Source organism: Rhododendron vialii, chromosome 10a, assembly GCF_030253575.1.
Source record: "Rhododendron vialii isolate Sample 1 chromosome 10a, ASM3025357v1".
In the NCBI taxonomy this organism is placed as follows: domain Eukaryota; kingdom Viridiplantae; phylum Streptophyta; class Magnoliopsida; order Ericales; family Ericaceae; genus Rhododendron; species Rhododendron vialii.
In genome coordinates, this window is record NC_080566.1 from 36,213,908 (window position 1) to 36,228,124 (window position 14,217).

The 14,217-nt window shown below is 39.0% G+C and overlaps 1 protein-coding gene across 1 annotated transcript; it reads right to left on the minus strand.

Moving 5' to 3' along the window:
• Positions 1–5,260: 5,260 nt before the first annotated feature.
• Positions 5,261–13,291, minus strand: LOC131302708 (protein DJ-1 homolog D-like). Its single transcript, XM_058329493.1, has 5 exons — positions 13,123–13,291; positions 12,349–12,465; positions 7,681–8,121; positions 6,663–7,025; positions 5,261–5,743 (listed from the first exon to the last, which is right to left on the minus strand). Exons 1-5 carry the CDS (start codon positions 13,186–13,188, stop codon positions 5,555–5,557), a joined length of 1,176 nt encoding a protein of 391 aa, XP_058185476.1. The 5' UTR covers positions 13,189–13,291; the 3' UTR covers positions 5,261–5,554.
• Between the last annotated feature and the right edge of the window lie 926 nt (positions 13,292–14,217).

Genomic DNA, 14,217 nt, shown 5'->3' on the forward strand with positions numbered 1-14,217 from the left:
TAAATTTTTTTTTACCTTATTGTTTGTTGTTTAACTTGTTGATTTTTATATCGAATTTCACTTCTTGAAGTTTAAAAGGATAATGATTTTACGTATTGATATTCATATATTTTCCCGAAACAATTGTTCATTTTTGAACGATTGCTTCCAAATTTCGTGGAGGGCTAACTTTTTGGAACAGATGAAGTAAAATAAATAAATTATTATTGGTTGAGAACATTCTTTTCGTTTACAACTTTATAACTTTTTATCCACTTTCTTTTCCAAAAAAATACAATTCTACACGCTTACCTCAAATATTACGTGCAAGTATTTGACAGGAGTCAGGAGACTTTAATAAGTATTCTTTTCTAGTACGACGGTCAAGGATGTCTGAGCCAATTTATCCGCACATCGACTGGTATTTTTTTTTCCGGTGTTCTTCGGTCAGAGCCAAATCATCTACGCTGCAGTAATTGAAATACACGCATAGAAGGTGAGCGCGTGGCTGTTGTGTTCCTGAAGAACGTAACTATGGATAAGGCTCCACGTTCCCTTTTCATCCCCATATATCTCTAAAATCTCTTTTTTAACTTTTAAAATTTTAAATTCCATCGGCGCTCGCTGTTTTGAGGAGTTTAAATTATTCCTATGAAACATCACACCCACCCAATAAATAGAAAGAGTTTCAAAGGGAGTATATGAATTTTGGCCAAAAGATTATTCTATCCACACTTTTTTGTCGGAATATCATTCCCACAAGGGAAACTCTAGAAAGATCTTATCCATATCATGTGAGAGGGAGAAGATCCCGTCCAGTTTTGGCTTCCAACCAGGTCGATTTTTGGACCATTCATGGACATTTTTTCGAGCCCATAACAATTAGGGGTGTAAACGAGCCGAGCCAAACCGAGTTTCGGCGAGCTCGAGCCTTAACGAGCCAAGCTTAATCATTTATTAAACGAGCATATTTAATCGAGTCGAGTCTCCCTTAACGAGCCGAGCTCCACTCGGCTTGTTTAAGTTTAGTAAACAAGCCGAAAACTTGAGCTTGATTTGTTTACTAAATGAGCTGTGCCGAGCCGAGTTCGCGAGCTACTCGGTTCGTTTACAGCCCTAATAACAATTATTGAAACTATTCCGATCAACGGGATTTTGGCATGGTAAATGTGCTCGACGAGCTGTAGAAATTGAACAATTCTAATCACTATTATGGGTCCGGAAAAGGCTCACAAATGGTCCAAACCGCACCCAACTAGTTGGAAGCCAAAACTGAACAGGATACCCCTCCCATATGAGAGAGTATGTAAAAAAAAAAAAGTATGAAAAGAGTGCAGGCTTACATATATTCTTTTCGAACTAAGATTACTGCGGATAAAAAAAAAAAAAAACTAAGATTACTAAAATATCAATTTGTTATTGGCGCGAGATGTATTGGTAAGATATGAGGTACCATTTACTCCAGTATTTATCGTTATTAATATTATTTTATTATTAGTATTATTTTTCCACATTATAAAATTGAGCATAAAATGTCTTTGTTTTCTAAGAAACAAGATAAATAAAATAAAATAGTTCCACTACCATCCGGTACGAGCTGATAAAATTTGTTTCAATCGATATTTGCTCCAAAATGGAATTACAATTTTAGAGTGAACAATTTGCTCAAAAAATGCTTACGTAATTTATTAGCCCATTTGATGAGGATTTAAAATACCAGAATCGATATTTATATATCTGTTATCTATTTTTTGCAATTATGTCTTTGATTGAAGCGAGAAATAATGCTTTCTCCGTCTCATATTATTTGTCCGTTTTTTAAAATCTGTTTTTTTTCGAAGGAGAAGAGAAAAAAAGAAAAAGAAAAAAGTAGCTTCGTGCTTAATTTCTTTATAATAGTTTTTTTTTTTTTGCTAATTTTATTGATTTAGGACCGCATTAGAGATAGGATGAGTCAGCACTCACCAGTCAAATTATTTAGAAAGTACACATCTGTCTCCCATCCACACCTTCATGCCCATACTTATCCATCCACATGAGAGAGAGAGAGAGAGAGAGAGAGAGAGAGAGAGAGAGTTGTCTTCTGCTGGTAAATTTCCTTGCAAATGGAAAAGGTTTGTCGGGTTGGACATTATGTGGAGTACCTCTTTACCAAAACGAAGCATCCTCCATTGAATTCAAGAATCTAGCTTCCCTATGTTGGAAGAATTTTTTGAAAAGAATCTCTCTTCTTTTTTTTTATAGAAAAAAAAATCATTTTATACCATGAAACTATTCATTGTAGAAACCGTCAACCGATTTAAACTGTATTCTCTTGGATTTAACTTAAACATGAAAATTTTGTCTTTATTTAAATTTTTTTTTGCATTTTTTAGTTTTACACCAAACTCTTTTAGGTTATTGATCTGTCTCAACGCGAGGAATTAAAAAAATAAAATTTTGGCATTTTTATCCAAGTATTTTGAGAAATGACTACTTTTTAGCTCAAAAATGACATTTTTGTGCTAAAAAGTTATTATTTCTCAAAATGTTTGGGTGAAAGTAAAAAAGAATTAGTTTTCCGATTCGTCTTGTCGAGATGAATCAATAACCCATAAAAGTTTGGCACAAACTAACAAATGCAAAAAAAATTCAAATAAAGATAATTTCCAGATTTAAGTTAAATCCAAAAAACACAGCCTTATATACTAGTGGAGAAGCTTCTCTTCAATCCAACCAACCACTAAGAACTCGGGTCCTAAACTCGAAGTTAGAACGAGGTTTTGGATGCAAGAGAAAGCTCTGGTGCCTCAATGAGTGAATCATGCAAATGGTTTCTTTTGCTAGATTACACTAATAAATGATGCTTCTTTTTTTTACACAAAAAAAAAAAATACTGTAAAACTGTAGATGAAAGTGGAGAAATTTTGGAATCTAAACATAGATAAATTCAAAACAAACATCCAACTACTTGAGTTATCTTTTTTAGTTTTGAAAAATGATGTTTGTCGTCGTTAAACGATATGTTGGTTTTCCTAAAGTTATCTTGTGTGATGAACACTTTTGGCATTAATAAGTTTTTTTTGGGATCACGCACAGAACCATGCTGTGCACTAAACTTTAGTGCACAGCACACACTGCGCTATTGTCTTATTTCTCATGTACATCCAGTAAGGTTGGATTTGGTAATGTCGGGTTGGCAAAGTTGGATTTCTGACTTCTTGTAAGCTTCCGGGGGCTTTAGAAGCATAGGCTGGATCAGTTGGGCTTAAAAACCAGAATACGCTCTTGAGAAAATGACCGGCCGGTCCTGTTTTTCAGTTTCATAGCTCACTAAGTCCTTGCCCCAATGCCTTATGGGTCTTGTGGGTGTAATTTTACATTTTTATCCTGATGTTAAATAACAAATGAAGGCACAATGACATCGATAACAACCCTTATGGTTTCAAATCTCCCCTCTCTCTCTCTCTCGTCATGGCGTCCGCTTCCGGTCAAGCCCCACGCCTAGCCTGCTCCGAGACCGAGTCCTCCGTTGACAACAAGCGCAAGGACAACATCCACCGTGCCAACATTGTGGCCGCCCGGGCCGTGGCTGACGCCATCCGGACCTCTCTCCCACGCCTAGCCTCCTCCAAGACTGAGTCCTACGTCGACAACAAGCGCAAAGAAGAGATCCGCGGCACCAACATTCCGGACCCTTCTCTCTCTCCACTCATGGCATCCGCATCCGTTCAAGCCCCACGCCTAGCCTCCTCCAAGACCGAGCCCTACGTCGACAACAAGAGCAAGGAAGACCTCCGCCGCGCCAACATTGCGGCCGCCCTGGCCGTGGCAGGTGCCATCCGGACCAGCCTGGGCCTCAAGGGCATGGACAAGATGATCTCCACCGCCTCCGGCGAGGCCATCATCACCAACGTTGGTGGTGATGATCACCAGTTTTCAAAGTAAAACGCTGAGGATCACCTTTTTTAATGTAGGAAGAAACCTATTTGGAGCTCAGAGCTGCCTGTTGTGCCTCTGAGTCTCTGACAGCTAGTGAACACGCACAACCGTTGTGCAAAACTCTTTACACAATCAATTTCTGACCGTTCGTTGTCGTAATTAATGGTCAGGAATCAGGATTCATTTCATTTATGATTGGTCATAAATTGCTAATAGATTATTTTTCATCCGAACCGTCCAAACACATCTGGACGGCCAAAATTAGTTGCACAACCAACACAACGGTTGTGCGTGTAGCATTTTTGGATTCCTTCAATAGTATTTCTCTCCAGGTAATGGTTTGTTGTTGAATTCATATTTTTCTCCCCCTAAAACTTACTTGTTACTAAGGCTGCGTTAACTTATAAGTCCGAAACTTATTACTGTATGATATTTTTTAATTTTCATAACATTTTGTTTAGCTTTTCGTTGTAATTTTTTGGTTAATCGTTCGTCTCGACAATACGAGCCGGGAAAGTATAAAAATATGGACCGATGTTGAAAAAATTCAAATAAAATGACACTTTAGACAAATAAAACAACTGTTTGATACTTTTTTTTGTCTTAGTGAAATTATTTTTTGCTTTCCGTCACTATTTCATAGTTTTAAACTCCTCTCGTCGAAAAAGATAATTAATCCAAAAAATATGACTTGAATCTAACGAAACGCACAAAACAAAGAAGAAAACTAAATTTATAAGAATGAAACCTAAAAATCCATCACCCTCAACCCCATTCTCAGGTGCTGCATATTTGGTGGGAACAAGGGCAAGGGCCAAATTCAGCCATGGTGCGTTTGTTGGCCAGTCACCCTACAACATGTTTTCCCTTTTGGGTGCATAGGTGAAGAGTAGTCAATGAAGCATAAATTCCATTTGTCCATATAGACCAATAGGTAGAGAGAGATATGGAGCTGCACTATTTTCTTTTCTTTTTTCTTTGTATAATCGAATGTTCAAATAAGCTTTTGCGCAACTCAGAAAATTTCAGAATCTCGAAGATAACGAGTCTCCGATTGAACAAACCTCTAGTACTGCATGTCTGTAAAAATTCTTTCACTGGCGATATGAAAGTCGAATTGCGAGCTTAAGAACCAACCCCTTTCGGGTTGTTCATTATTTTCATCTCTACTTGATTCTTTTAGAAGTTCCCAATACTGAACTTATGGAGGGATATGTAACAGGAAAACAACGATTCGCGAAATCGAAAAGACCTCGAGTTTCAGTCTAACTTGCAGTAGGCAGACATATTTTCCTTCGTAACCGGTATCAGAGTAAGAAGTCAAAAACAACAATGCTCCTAATGTATGGAGTCCCAAAAATAGAAGTTAACAATACTAATGATATAACCAACAATAAGAAATGAAACTACGTTCTCACCTAATCTCACCATTTTTCTGGTGGGAAATGACACGAAACAACATGAAGTTTGTAGGTAATACCATTTTCTCACACTCTTTTATTCAGCCAAACTAGACTCATTTCTGTTTTCTCCTCACCAAACCCCTCCCTCCTATGGGGCTCTTAGGTTTACTCATAGAAAGCCACATATAAATGTCTTCTTTTTCTGCTCAGCAGATACATACTAGGGGGAACTAAAACAGCATGACTTACAACTAGAACGATACCCGGAGACCAAGCAACGACATGAGCTGAGAAATAAACTGAGGGTGACCAGGCCAAGCCGCTCCGGTTACCAGATTCCCATCAGTAAAACAGCGATCTATCGGATCCGGTTCTAACCACTTTGCCCCAGATAGGACTACATTGAGTTTCACAGCCGGGTATGCGGTACATTTCCTCCCCTGCACAGAAATTCATCACCCAGCACATTAAATTGATAGAGCAACAAGACAAAACATGCACTAATTTACAGACCATGACCAACATCAGATTCATGATGCAACAAGACTTTCAAGAACAAACTGAGAAAAAAAAAACTTTCAAGAACAATGGGCATAGCATTTACAATTTTCTTGATGCAAGTCTTGGGAAGGAAAAAAATGGACGCCGATATTATAGTCTGGGAAAAATATCCGTCTCATATACGGAAGAATTATTCAACTGTGACAGAAACTTGAGCTTTTAATCTTGATATTATTATTCCATTGTTGAGAGTGACATGTGGAAGAGTTCGCAGCCAGGATGCAAAAGTTTTTGGCCAGGATGCAAAAGTTTGCGGCCATGATATAAAAGTTTGAGGCCAGGATGCAAAAGTTTGCAGCCAAGATGTAAAAGTTTGAGGCCACGATGCAAAAGTTCGCGGCCACGACGTAAAGTTTACGGCCACGATGTAAAAGTTTGCAGCCATGATGTATAAGTTTGCGGCCACAATGCAGAAGTTCGCGGCCACGATGCAGAAGTTTGTGGCCACGATGCAAAAGTTTGCGGCCAAGATGTAAAAGTTTGAGGCCACGATGCAGATGCAAAAGTTTGCAGCCACGATGTAAAAGTTCGCGGCCACAATGCAAAAGTTTGAGGCCACAATACAAAAGTTCGAGGCCACGATGTAAAAGTTTGCAGCCAAGATGCAAAAGTTTGCAACCATGATAAATCAACACTTACGCCCAGAAACTACTCCGTTTAGAGAACGAGTAAGCGAATTTGCATTCGCTTAGGAAGATAATTAACCATCAATGTGAAGTAATCTTAAAAAAAGGATGCACCAACAGAACATAGAAAACAGAAATTGATCGATGTATAGAAAGAATGTTGATAATTTACCTTGAGAACACCAGCAGCAGCCAAAATCTGTTGTCCATGGCAGATTGATGCCACGGGCTTTTCAGCCTCCATGAATTCTATTACCAATTTGATTACCGATCCATCCAGCGCCAGGTATTCTGGAGCCCGGCCTCCGGGGATCACAAGAGCATCATAGCTAGAAGCATCAATGCCTTCGAAATCAGCAGTTAGCGTGAAATCATGGCCCGGTTTTTCAGTGTAAGTTTGGTCGCCTTCAAAATCATGGACTGCTGTTACGCATTTATCACCCGCTGCCTTGTTGGGGCAGACAGCATCAGCATGGCATCCAAGAGCTTGAAGAGACTGGAAAGGAACCATTACCTCATAATCTTCCATGTAATCCTGCACGAGCAGAAATGAGGCAACAGTTCTTCGTAAAGGTGCGTTAAATTGCAAACCAACGTCATCACAGATACAGGTTTGCTATGATCCAAAATTTCACGTCAAGAAGTAGTTTGTACACTAGAAATTTCTTGTTCGATATTTTGACTTTTTCGGAAGGTAATCTCTTTCATGCCTAGTACACTACACGAAATCGGAAGTTCTTAGAAGTAGAAATATGGGGGAGCATACATTTCAGGACCTCAGTTTTTGTTCCGAAAAATATACGTATACCACATTCTATCAAAATGAACACAAGAGGATATTGTTGGCATTATCGAATAGGAGCATGTGCTTCGAAGAAAAATAATGATACCATGGAACATCGAAAAGAGTACTCGTAAACAGAAAGAAAAAGGTGCATCAGGCATGTAGTTTCACAGTAAGGTTTTGGTGAAAGAGAACCCATTTTTGGCTTTATGATTTTGTTGCTGTAGTTATACCAGGCAAGGTTGCAAACTTGCAATTATCTAGGATTCAGAGGCCATAGGAAGTACACATGTAGAGGCCACGAAAAGAGAGATCAAATGTAAAAAATAAAAGACGGAAAAGGCCTCAACTCGCATATGAGTCTGCTCTTTTCTGCTTAAACTTAACTGACAGAGATATATCTTACCCCACAGAGAAAAAGAATCCGTTTCTCAGAACTTGTTATGGTGCCTCCGAGTGCCTTCAAGAAAAGCCGGATGTATTCGGGATGACCTTTATACATCACCGCCGTTATGAGATTCCCATCGACAACGCAAGCCGACTTGGTGCCTGGTTCCACCCAATGAGCACCTGCAGCGATGAGTACAGGTTTCACAGGTGGATACGCTGTGCACTTCCGGCCTTTAAGATACCCTGCGCCTGCCAATATCAGTTGCCCGTGGCAAATACTTGCAATCGGCTTTCCAGAGTCGGAAAATTTCCTCACCAAGTCTAAAACAGAATCGTTAACAGAGAGATATTCTGGAGCCCGTCCGCCTGGAAGTACCAATCCATCATACTTGCTCACGTCAATATCATCAAACGTTGCATTTAGAGTGAAGTTATGACCCCTCGACTCAGAATAGAACTGTATATCATAAAAACGTCGAATTGTGGTTAGGAATAGATAAGAGGAGGCAATGAAAACATTCTTTAGGGTGTTTGACAAACTAAACGAACTCATTCAAATTCACTTAAATCAATCATAGATATCGAGAACGTTAGCACATCAAACTCACAAAACTATTGCTAGCAGTGGAGAGGTGATAAGTAACTGACATATGTGGTATGCTTTGACACTCCAATGAGTGGAGAAGCCACTTAGACTCGTATACTAGTTTTGGACATGATAATTTACCAACATGGGGCACGTTAACTCTCCCACCTTGCACGTCAAGAGAGTGCACTTAATTATATGGCACAATATAGCAGAATGCAGCACAAACAAATAGAGAGAATCAACCAAGAGAGTCCTGCCCAGAAGACTCAAAAAGCGTAGTTCTAATAGCTTGTTAAATCACACACCTCGAAATCAATTTAGAGGTGATAATTAACCAATATCGGACAAGCTCCAACCGCAAAAGAACCAACATGCTCCAACTGAAAACAAAGTCTATGTATCACATCTTCCAGGAAACTGAGTTCGATAAAGTCTATCGTTCTGTCTAAAAACAACGTATGAAGCTTCAAAAATTTATTAGAGAAGATAATTTCTTCTGGCCCTGGTACTCATTATGCCGCCTTATCAATATCTAAGCCAAGATACATGCTCCAACTGAAAAACTTGAGACAAATTCAAACACATGTGACCGAAAAGCATTTCTAAACTGCGGTCAAATTTGGAGGGATACTCGTACTACAGTGTTTGAAATTTGAATTTCAATGGCTGTAACGCCCCCAATTTTGGGTACGTTAAATGAGGCATTTATTATATAATAAAGAGAGTCTGGCTCATTATTACATCATAAATACATCATAAGGAAAAGGTACATTTATTCAACAAGGAAGGAAACTAGGGTTCCTAATACTACTTTGCTTGCTCTTCCATCCTAGCAAGCTCCTCTGCTCCAAAAGCTTCCACGGTGTACATCTTATCCTGTTCATCTAAGAAATCTGACACATTATACCGGCGTCGCCACCCATATAATATGTCAGGGTCACCAAAAAGGCAACACCGTGAGCTACAACGCTCAATAGAGTAAACCCTACCCACTAACTCATAACTTACAAACAGTAAATCATATACGACGAATAGTAACAATCACACATCCACATTCACTATTCAAGTATCGTTGGTGTCCATGTTTTTTTTTTTTTCTGTGTTTCTCCTACGCAACTCATCGTAGACCGTGTCTCCATTTTCACTTTTCATCACCAAATCAACATTTTCAAAAATCCGTTTTTAACACACCCAACCTCGGTTCTGCCGTTCCGGGTTCCCGAGTATCCTCACAATGGTTCCGCCGTCCCGGGTTCCCATTGGCACACATTTGCATTGGCTCCTCTCCGCGGATAACCAAGCCACACACCCAACCTCGGTTCCGCCGTTCCGGGTTCCCGAGTATCCTCACAATGGTTCCGCCGTCCCGGGTTCCCATTGGCACACATTCACACACACACACATCTCACACAATGCCATCAAAATCGGTCATTATGTAGTTTCAAAAATATTTCCTCCTTCGAAACACATTTTTCTTGTTAACCACACCCTAGGTGTCATGTTTCTATTTTCTCGATTTTCGTGTCTCGTTCTCATGCATAGACTCCGCGGTAGGACCTTTCACATACGCAACCATAAATCATTCATTGTAATCTAACAAGATCATCCAATTCTATATTGCTAAGCATGCTCGAAAAGATCAAAATATGAATACTCCAATTCAAGCGTTAAAATCTTATCTTTCGAAAATCGTTATATCTTACTTTTTGAGAAATTCAATACAACATATGTTTATTCAAGACAAAGTCATTTATCCAACATGTTCATACCTCCATTAGTGAGATAAACTTATTGACAATCATGCATTTTAAACGATAAGCTTATTTACTTGAAACCAAACAATAGATAATCTTATCTACGATATTGATACTTTGAATCAAGAACATGCTACTTTCTAACGTAGATTCTATACTATACGTAGAGTTATTGGACTAGGGTTCTACGTATACTTAGGGAAGTGAGTAGAGAAAATCTACATGATCGTAATGTCATTTCAAGATTTTGTAAAACGAGCTTGCTATTTATTCCTAATACTTTAACTTGCCTTATCATAAGCAAAATAACTAAAGTTATACTAGGGAAAATGAGTAGAGATTTATCTACCTTGATCCGAAACTTAGTCGGGGCCGAATAAGCTAGTTGGAAGATTTTCTACGGGCGGTGAACTTGCAAATCTGGACCGAACTTTGGATGGCAGTAACTTGGTCAATATTTGGCCGAATACGATCGTTCTTGGGTCGAAGTTGAAGCTCTCGAAGTGCTCTACGACTTTCGTGAAGGAAGTTGATCCTAGAAACTACTTTAGGTAGGAGAAAAATGGTGATAAAGGCAGAGACAGTATGCTGTCAGGAAATGGAAATCCGAAATTTTTACTGAACTTCGGATGCCAATATCTTTGGCATTTCTTCACCGATTTGGATGGTTCTTGGGTCTAACTTGAAGGTTTCGAAGTGCTCTACAACTTTCTCGAAGGGAGTTGGTTCTAAAAACTACTTTAAGCAGGAGAAAAATAGAGATTCGTGGAGGGCAGTAAGCTGCCTGGAAAAACAGAAATGGTTTCTAGAGAGAAGTGAGAGCAAGAAGTGATGGTGTTAATTGAATGGAAGGCATGGGGTGCTATTTATAGCCAACACTTGAGCTCCTCCTCCCTCCTCTATGGCCGGCCCCCCCCTTCTCTCCTTTCTCCCATGGATTTGCTCCATTGTCATGTCCAATCAAGCTTGAAAACATGCCAAGTCTTCCATGAGTTGTCACTTCCATTTGTTGGCCAAATCTTTAGGTCATCATGAAGGGTTTTGGACTTGTCAAGTCTATGGGGAGGTTGCTTGCAAGAAGGAATATAATCATGGCCTAGCTTTGTACTTTGGAAGACTAGAATGGGTTGTCATGTAGTCAAAAAAATAGGCTTAAGGCTATAAAGGTTGCTTGTGTAAGTAATCAAACACAAGCACACACTCCATCTCACTCTCTCACTTTCGGCCTCTCTCTCCCTCTCTCTCACGGTTCTCTCTCTCTCTCTCTTGGTCTATATATATATGTGTACAAGTATATATATGAGTGTCTAGGAAAGTAAGTCTAGGATTATTAGGTTTAAGGCTAAAATCTTAGGGTTGCATGCATGCATGGTTAGGTTAACTAGTCTTGGAAGTAAAATGATGATATTCTTGGCCCATGATTTTGTATGGTCAAATCAAAGCCTCATTGGCAACTTAATTGCTATTAACCAATGGTCAAAAATTCTCCTAGCATTTATTAACCATTGGTTAAAGAAGGTAAGTATGGGCTTGAATGACTAGTCAAATCTAGGTTCTCATTATGGCAAGTCTAAGGTTGCTTCTTTTGGAAGCAAAATGATGGGATTCTTGTATGACTTGTCTTGTCATGCATTTTGGCAAGTCAAAGGTCTAATAACCAAGGGACAAAAATTCCCCTAACAATTATGGACCAAGGGGTAAAGGAATATTGGTAATAATTAGGGTTTGAAATGACTTGTCATGGGGTATAATGATTACCCCTAAAGTCTAAGGGTTCAATTAGGGTTCGGGGGGTTCAAAAGGCTCCAAGACGGTCAAAAAGGTCTAATTAGGGTTAGGGTAATGTAACTAGGTGAATCGGTGGTCCAGTTCCACTAACTAATCGGTTGAATGCTAATTCTACTTGCCAAGTAGGATTTCTAGTCAAGAAATATAATTTAAAGATTTTATCTAACTCGTTAGGAAAATATACAAGTGCTTTTATAAGCATACTTGTTTTTAGAAAATGACTAGATTGTTCCGGCGTGAAAGATATAATTTTATAAGTCTCAAATCTAATTATGACGGATTATTAAAATTAAAAAGAAATTTTTAGTAGCAAATCCAAGTAGTTAAAATAAAATTTAAATATTTAACGAAATTTTTATTTACCAAAAATCAGGGTCGTTACAATGGCCCTAACTGAATCCTCCCATTGCCAACCTAATACGGTGATGACGAATCGATCGGTATATCCAAAACTGTGGAAGATGATTCTAAGAAGTGTACTAAATCGAGTACAAGTGAGTCGAGCTATGGCAATTAGTTACTACACACGCACACAGAACAGGAGAGCTCAAACCTGATGAGGAGACGCCTGCTGAATAGCAGTGCGGCAAATGTCCCCTGCTTTCTTTCCCGGACAAACTGCGTCGACTGACACTCCGTATGCTTGCAATGCTTGAAACGGAACCATTGCCTATAAAAATCCATAACAAACAAACACGAGCATAATGAAGTTCATATATATACAACATATACGCAGTGGCGACTTTAAATGGGCCCCCGCTCGTGGACAGTGTGATTGGTCCTTCCAGAATTAGTCGAGGTGCATGTAATCCCATGGAAAGTTTTTCTTTTCATTATTGTTGTTATGCTGAAATCTTGTATAAATTTGTAAATGACTCCATAGAATTTAGTGTCCGACACCCACAATGGATTAGATTAGTTTTCTCCATTATAATCCACTTGATCTCAATATATTGCACTAGTAAAAAGAGAGAGCGTAAAAACGCAGGGTTCGCTCTTCTCTCGCGTCTATATGTGCTCGTGTCTTATCATGCCAACGATTTCATAAAATTAATATGAAACCTTGTCGAATGTGCGCAATTGTAGAAGTTCGTGTAGTTACTTTTTTGTGTTTGGAAAAGTAAAAAGAACAGTTCGTTGCTGTAGTTTTTTTGGAAACATGTAGATTAGTAAGTTTTCATTATCATAGACAATTTAGTAAGTTTTCATTATCATAGACGATTTTCTTAAATTATAATCGGCATTTAATTAGTGGATGACCCATACTCATAAATTTTTGGAGTCGCCACTGCTGTGAGAGAGAGAGAGAGAGAGAGAGAGAGAACACCTCGTAGTCTTCCATGTAGTCGCCACAAATCATCAGTACTGTTCTCTGAGCTTTGGAATCCGCCATTTGAGAGAGAGAGAGAGAGAGAGAGAGAGAGAGAGAGAAGTGACTTTGTGTGGAGGTGTTTGTTGAGGAAGTGATCCTGATTAGTAGAAGTTAAAAAGTATACTCCAAACAGCGGAAGCATGCTGTGACTTATTCACTGGTCAAATCACGAGGTGGAGAAACCCAAACACTTTGATGACATGGCTCAAGGAGATTGGTTTAGAGGAAAAGTTGGGTTGGTAGACAAAATTCAATTAGAGGAAAAGTCGGATTTTCCAACTGGTGGACAATTTTTAAGCTCATACCAACATATTTTTTTCGTTAATATTAAAAAAAATGAATTTCAATCGTAATTTTTTACTTTTTAATTTTTTTTTGTCATGACGAAGTAATAATTTATAAAAAAACTAACAAATGCGAAAAAAAAATTTATGCCATTTGGCTTATTCGGGCAAAATAGGCCTTGGAAACTTGTTTTTTCACAAAAGGCTTAAACTATGTACGAATTACGATAACGTATTTTTCCAAGTGGTACTATAAGATCTCAATGAGAGACTGAAGAGAAATGTTATAACCACTAATACTTGCACACAATTGCATACAGTGTGCAAGCTTTCACAAACACTCCACTCTCTGTCCATCCCTAAACAGAAAGTTATCTCCATTTATACATCAGATTAAAAGTGTGGTGTCCCAAGTAGGGCTGTAAATGAACCGAGCAGCTCGCGAACTCGGCTTGGTTCGGCTCGTTAAGACTCAGCTCGGCTCAGCTCTTTAGTAAACGAGCCAAGCTCAAGTCTGAGTGTTCGGCTCGTTCAACAAAAGCTCGGCTCGTTAAGAGAGGCTCAACTTGATTAAAGAGGCTCGTTTAGTAAATGACTAAGCTCGGCTCTTTAAGGCTTGAGCCAAGCTCAAGCTCAAGTTTTGGCTCGTTTAGTAAATGAGCCTAGCTCGAGCTCGCCGAAACTTGGTTCGGCTCGGCTCGTTTACACCCCTAGTCCCAAGGAGAGTCAAACATACTGATGATGTAACCAAAAATTTGAAAACAGG

What these genes read in the sequence shown, in the direction of transcription:
- LOC131302708 (XM_058329493.1), bottom strand. Translation starts at nt 13,188, where the DNA reads ATGGCGGATTCCAAAGCTCAGAGAACAGTACTGATGATTTGTGGCGAC. An exon ending in GGATTCTTTTTCTCTGTGGG is followed by an intron (nt 7,026 to 7,680) that starts GTAAGATATATC and finishes CTGCTCGTGCAG; the next exon opens with GATTACATGGAAGATTATGA. An exon ending in CTGCTGCTGGTGTTCTCAAG is followed by an intron (nt 5,744 to 6,662) that starts GTAAATTATCAA and finishes ATTTCTGTGCAG; the next exon opens with GGGAGGAAATGTACCGCATA.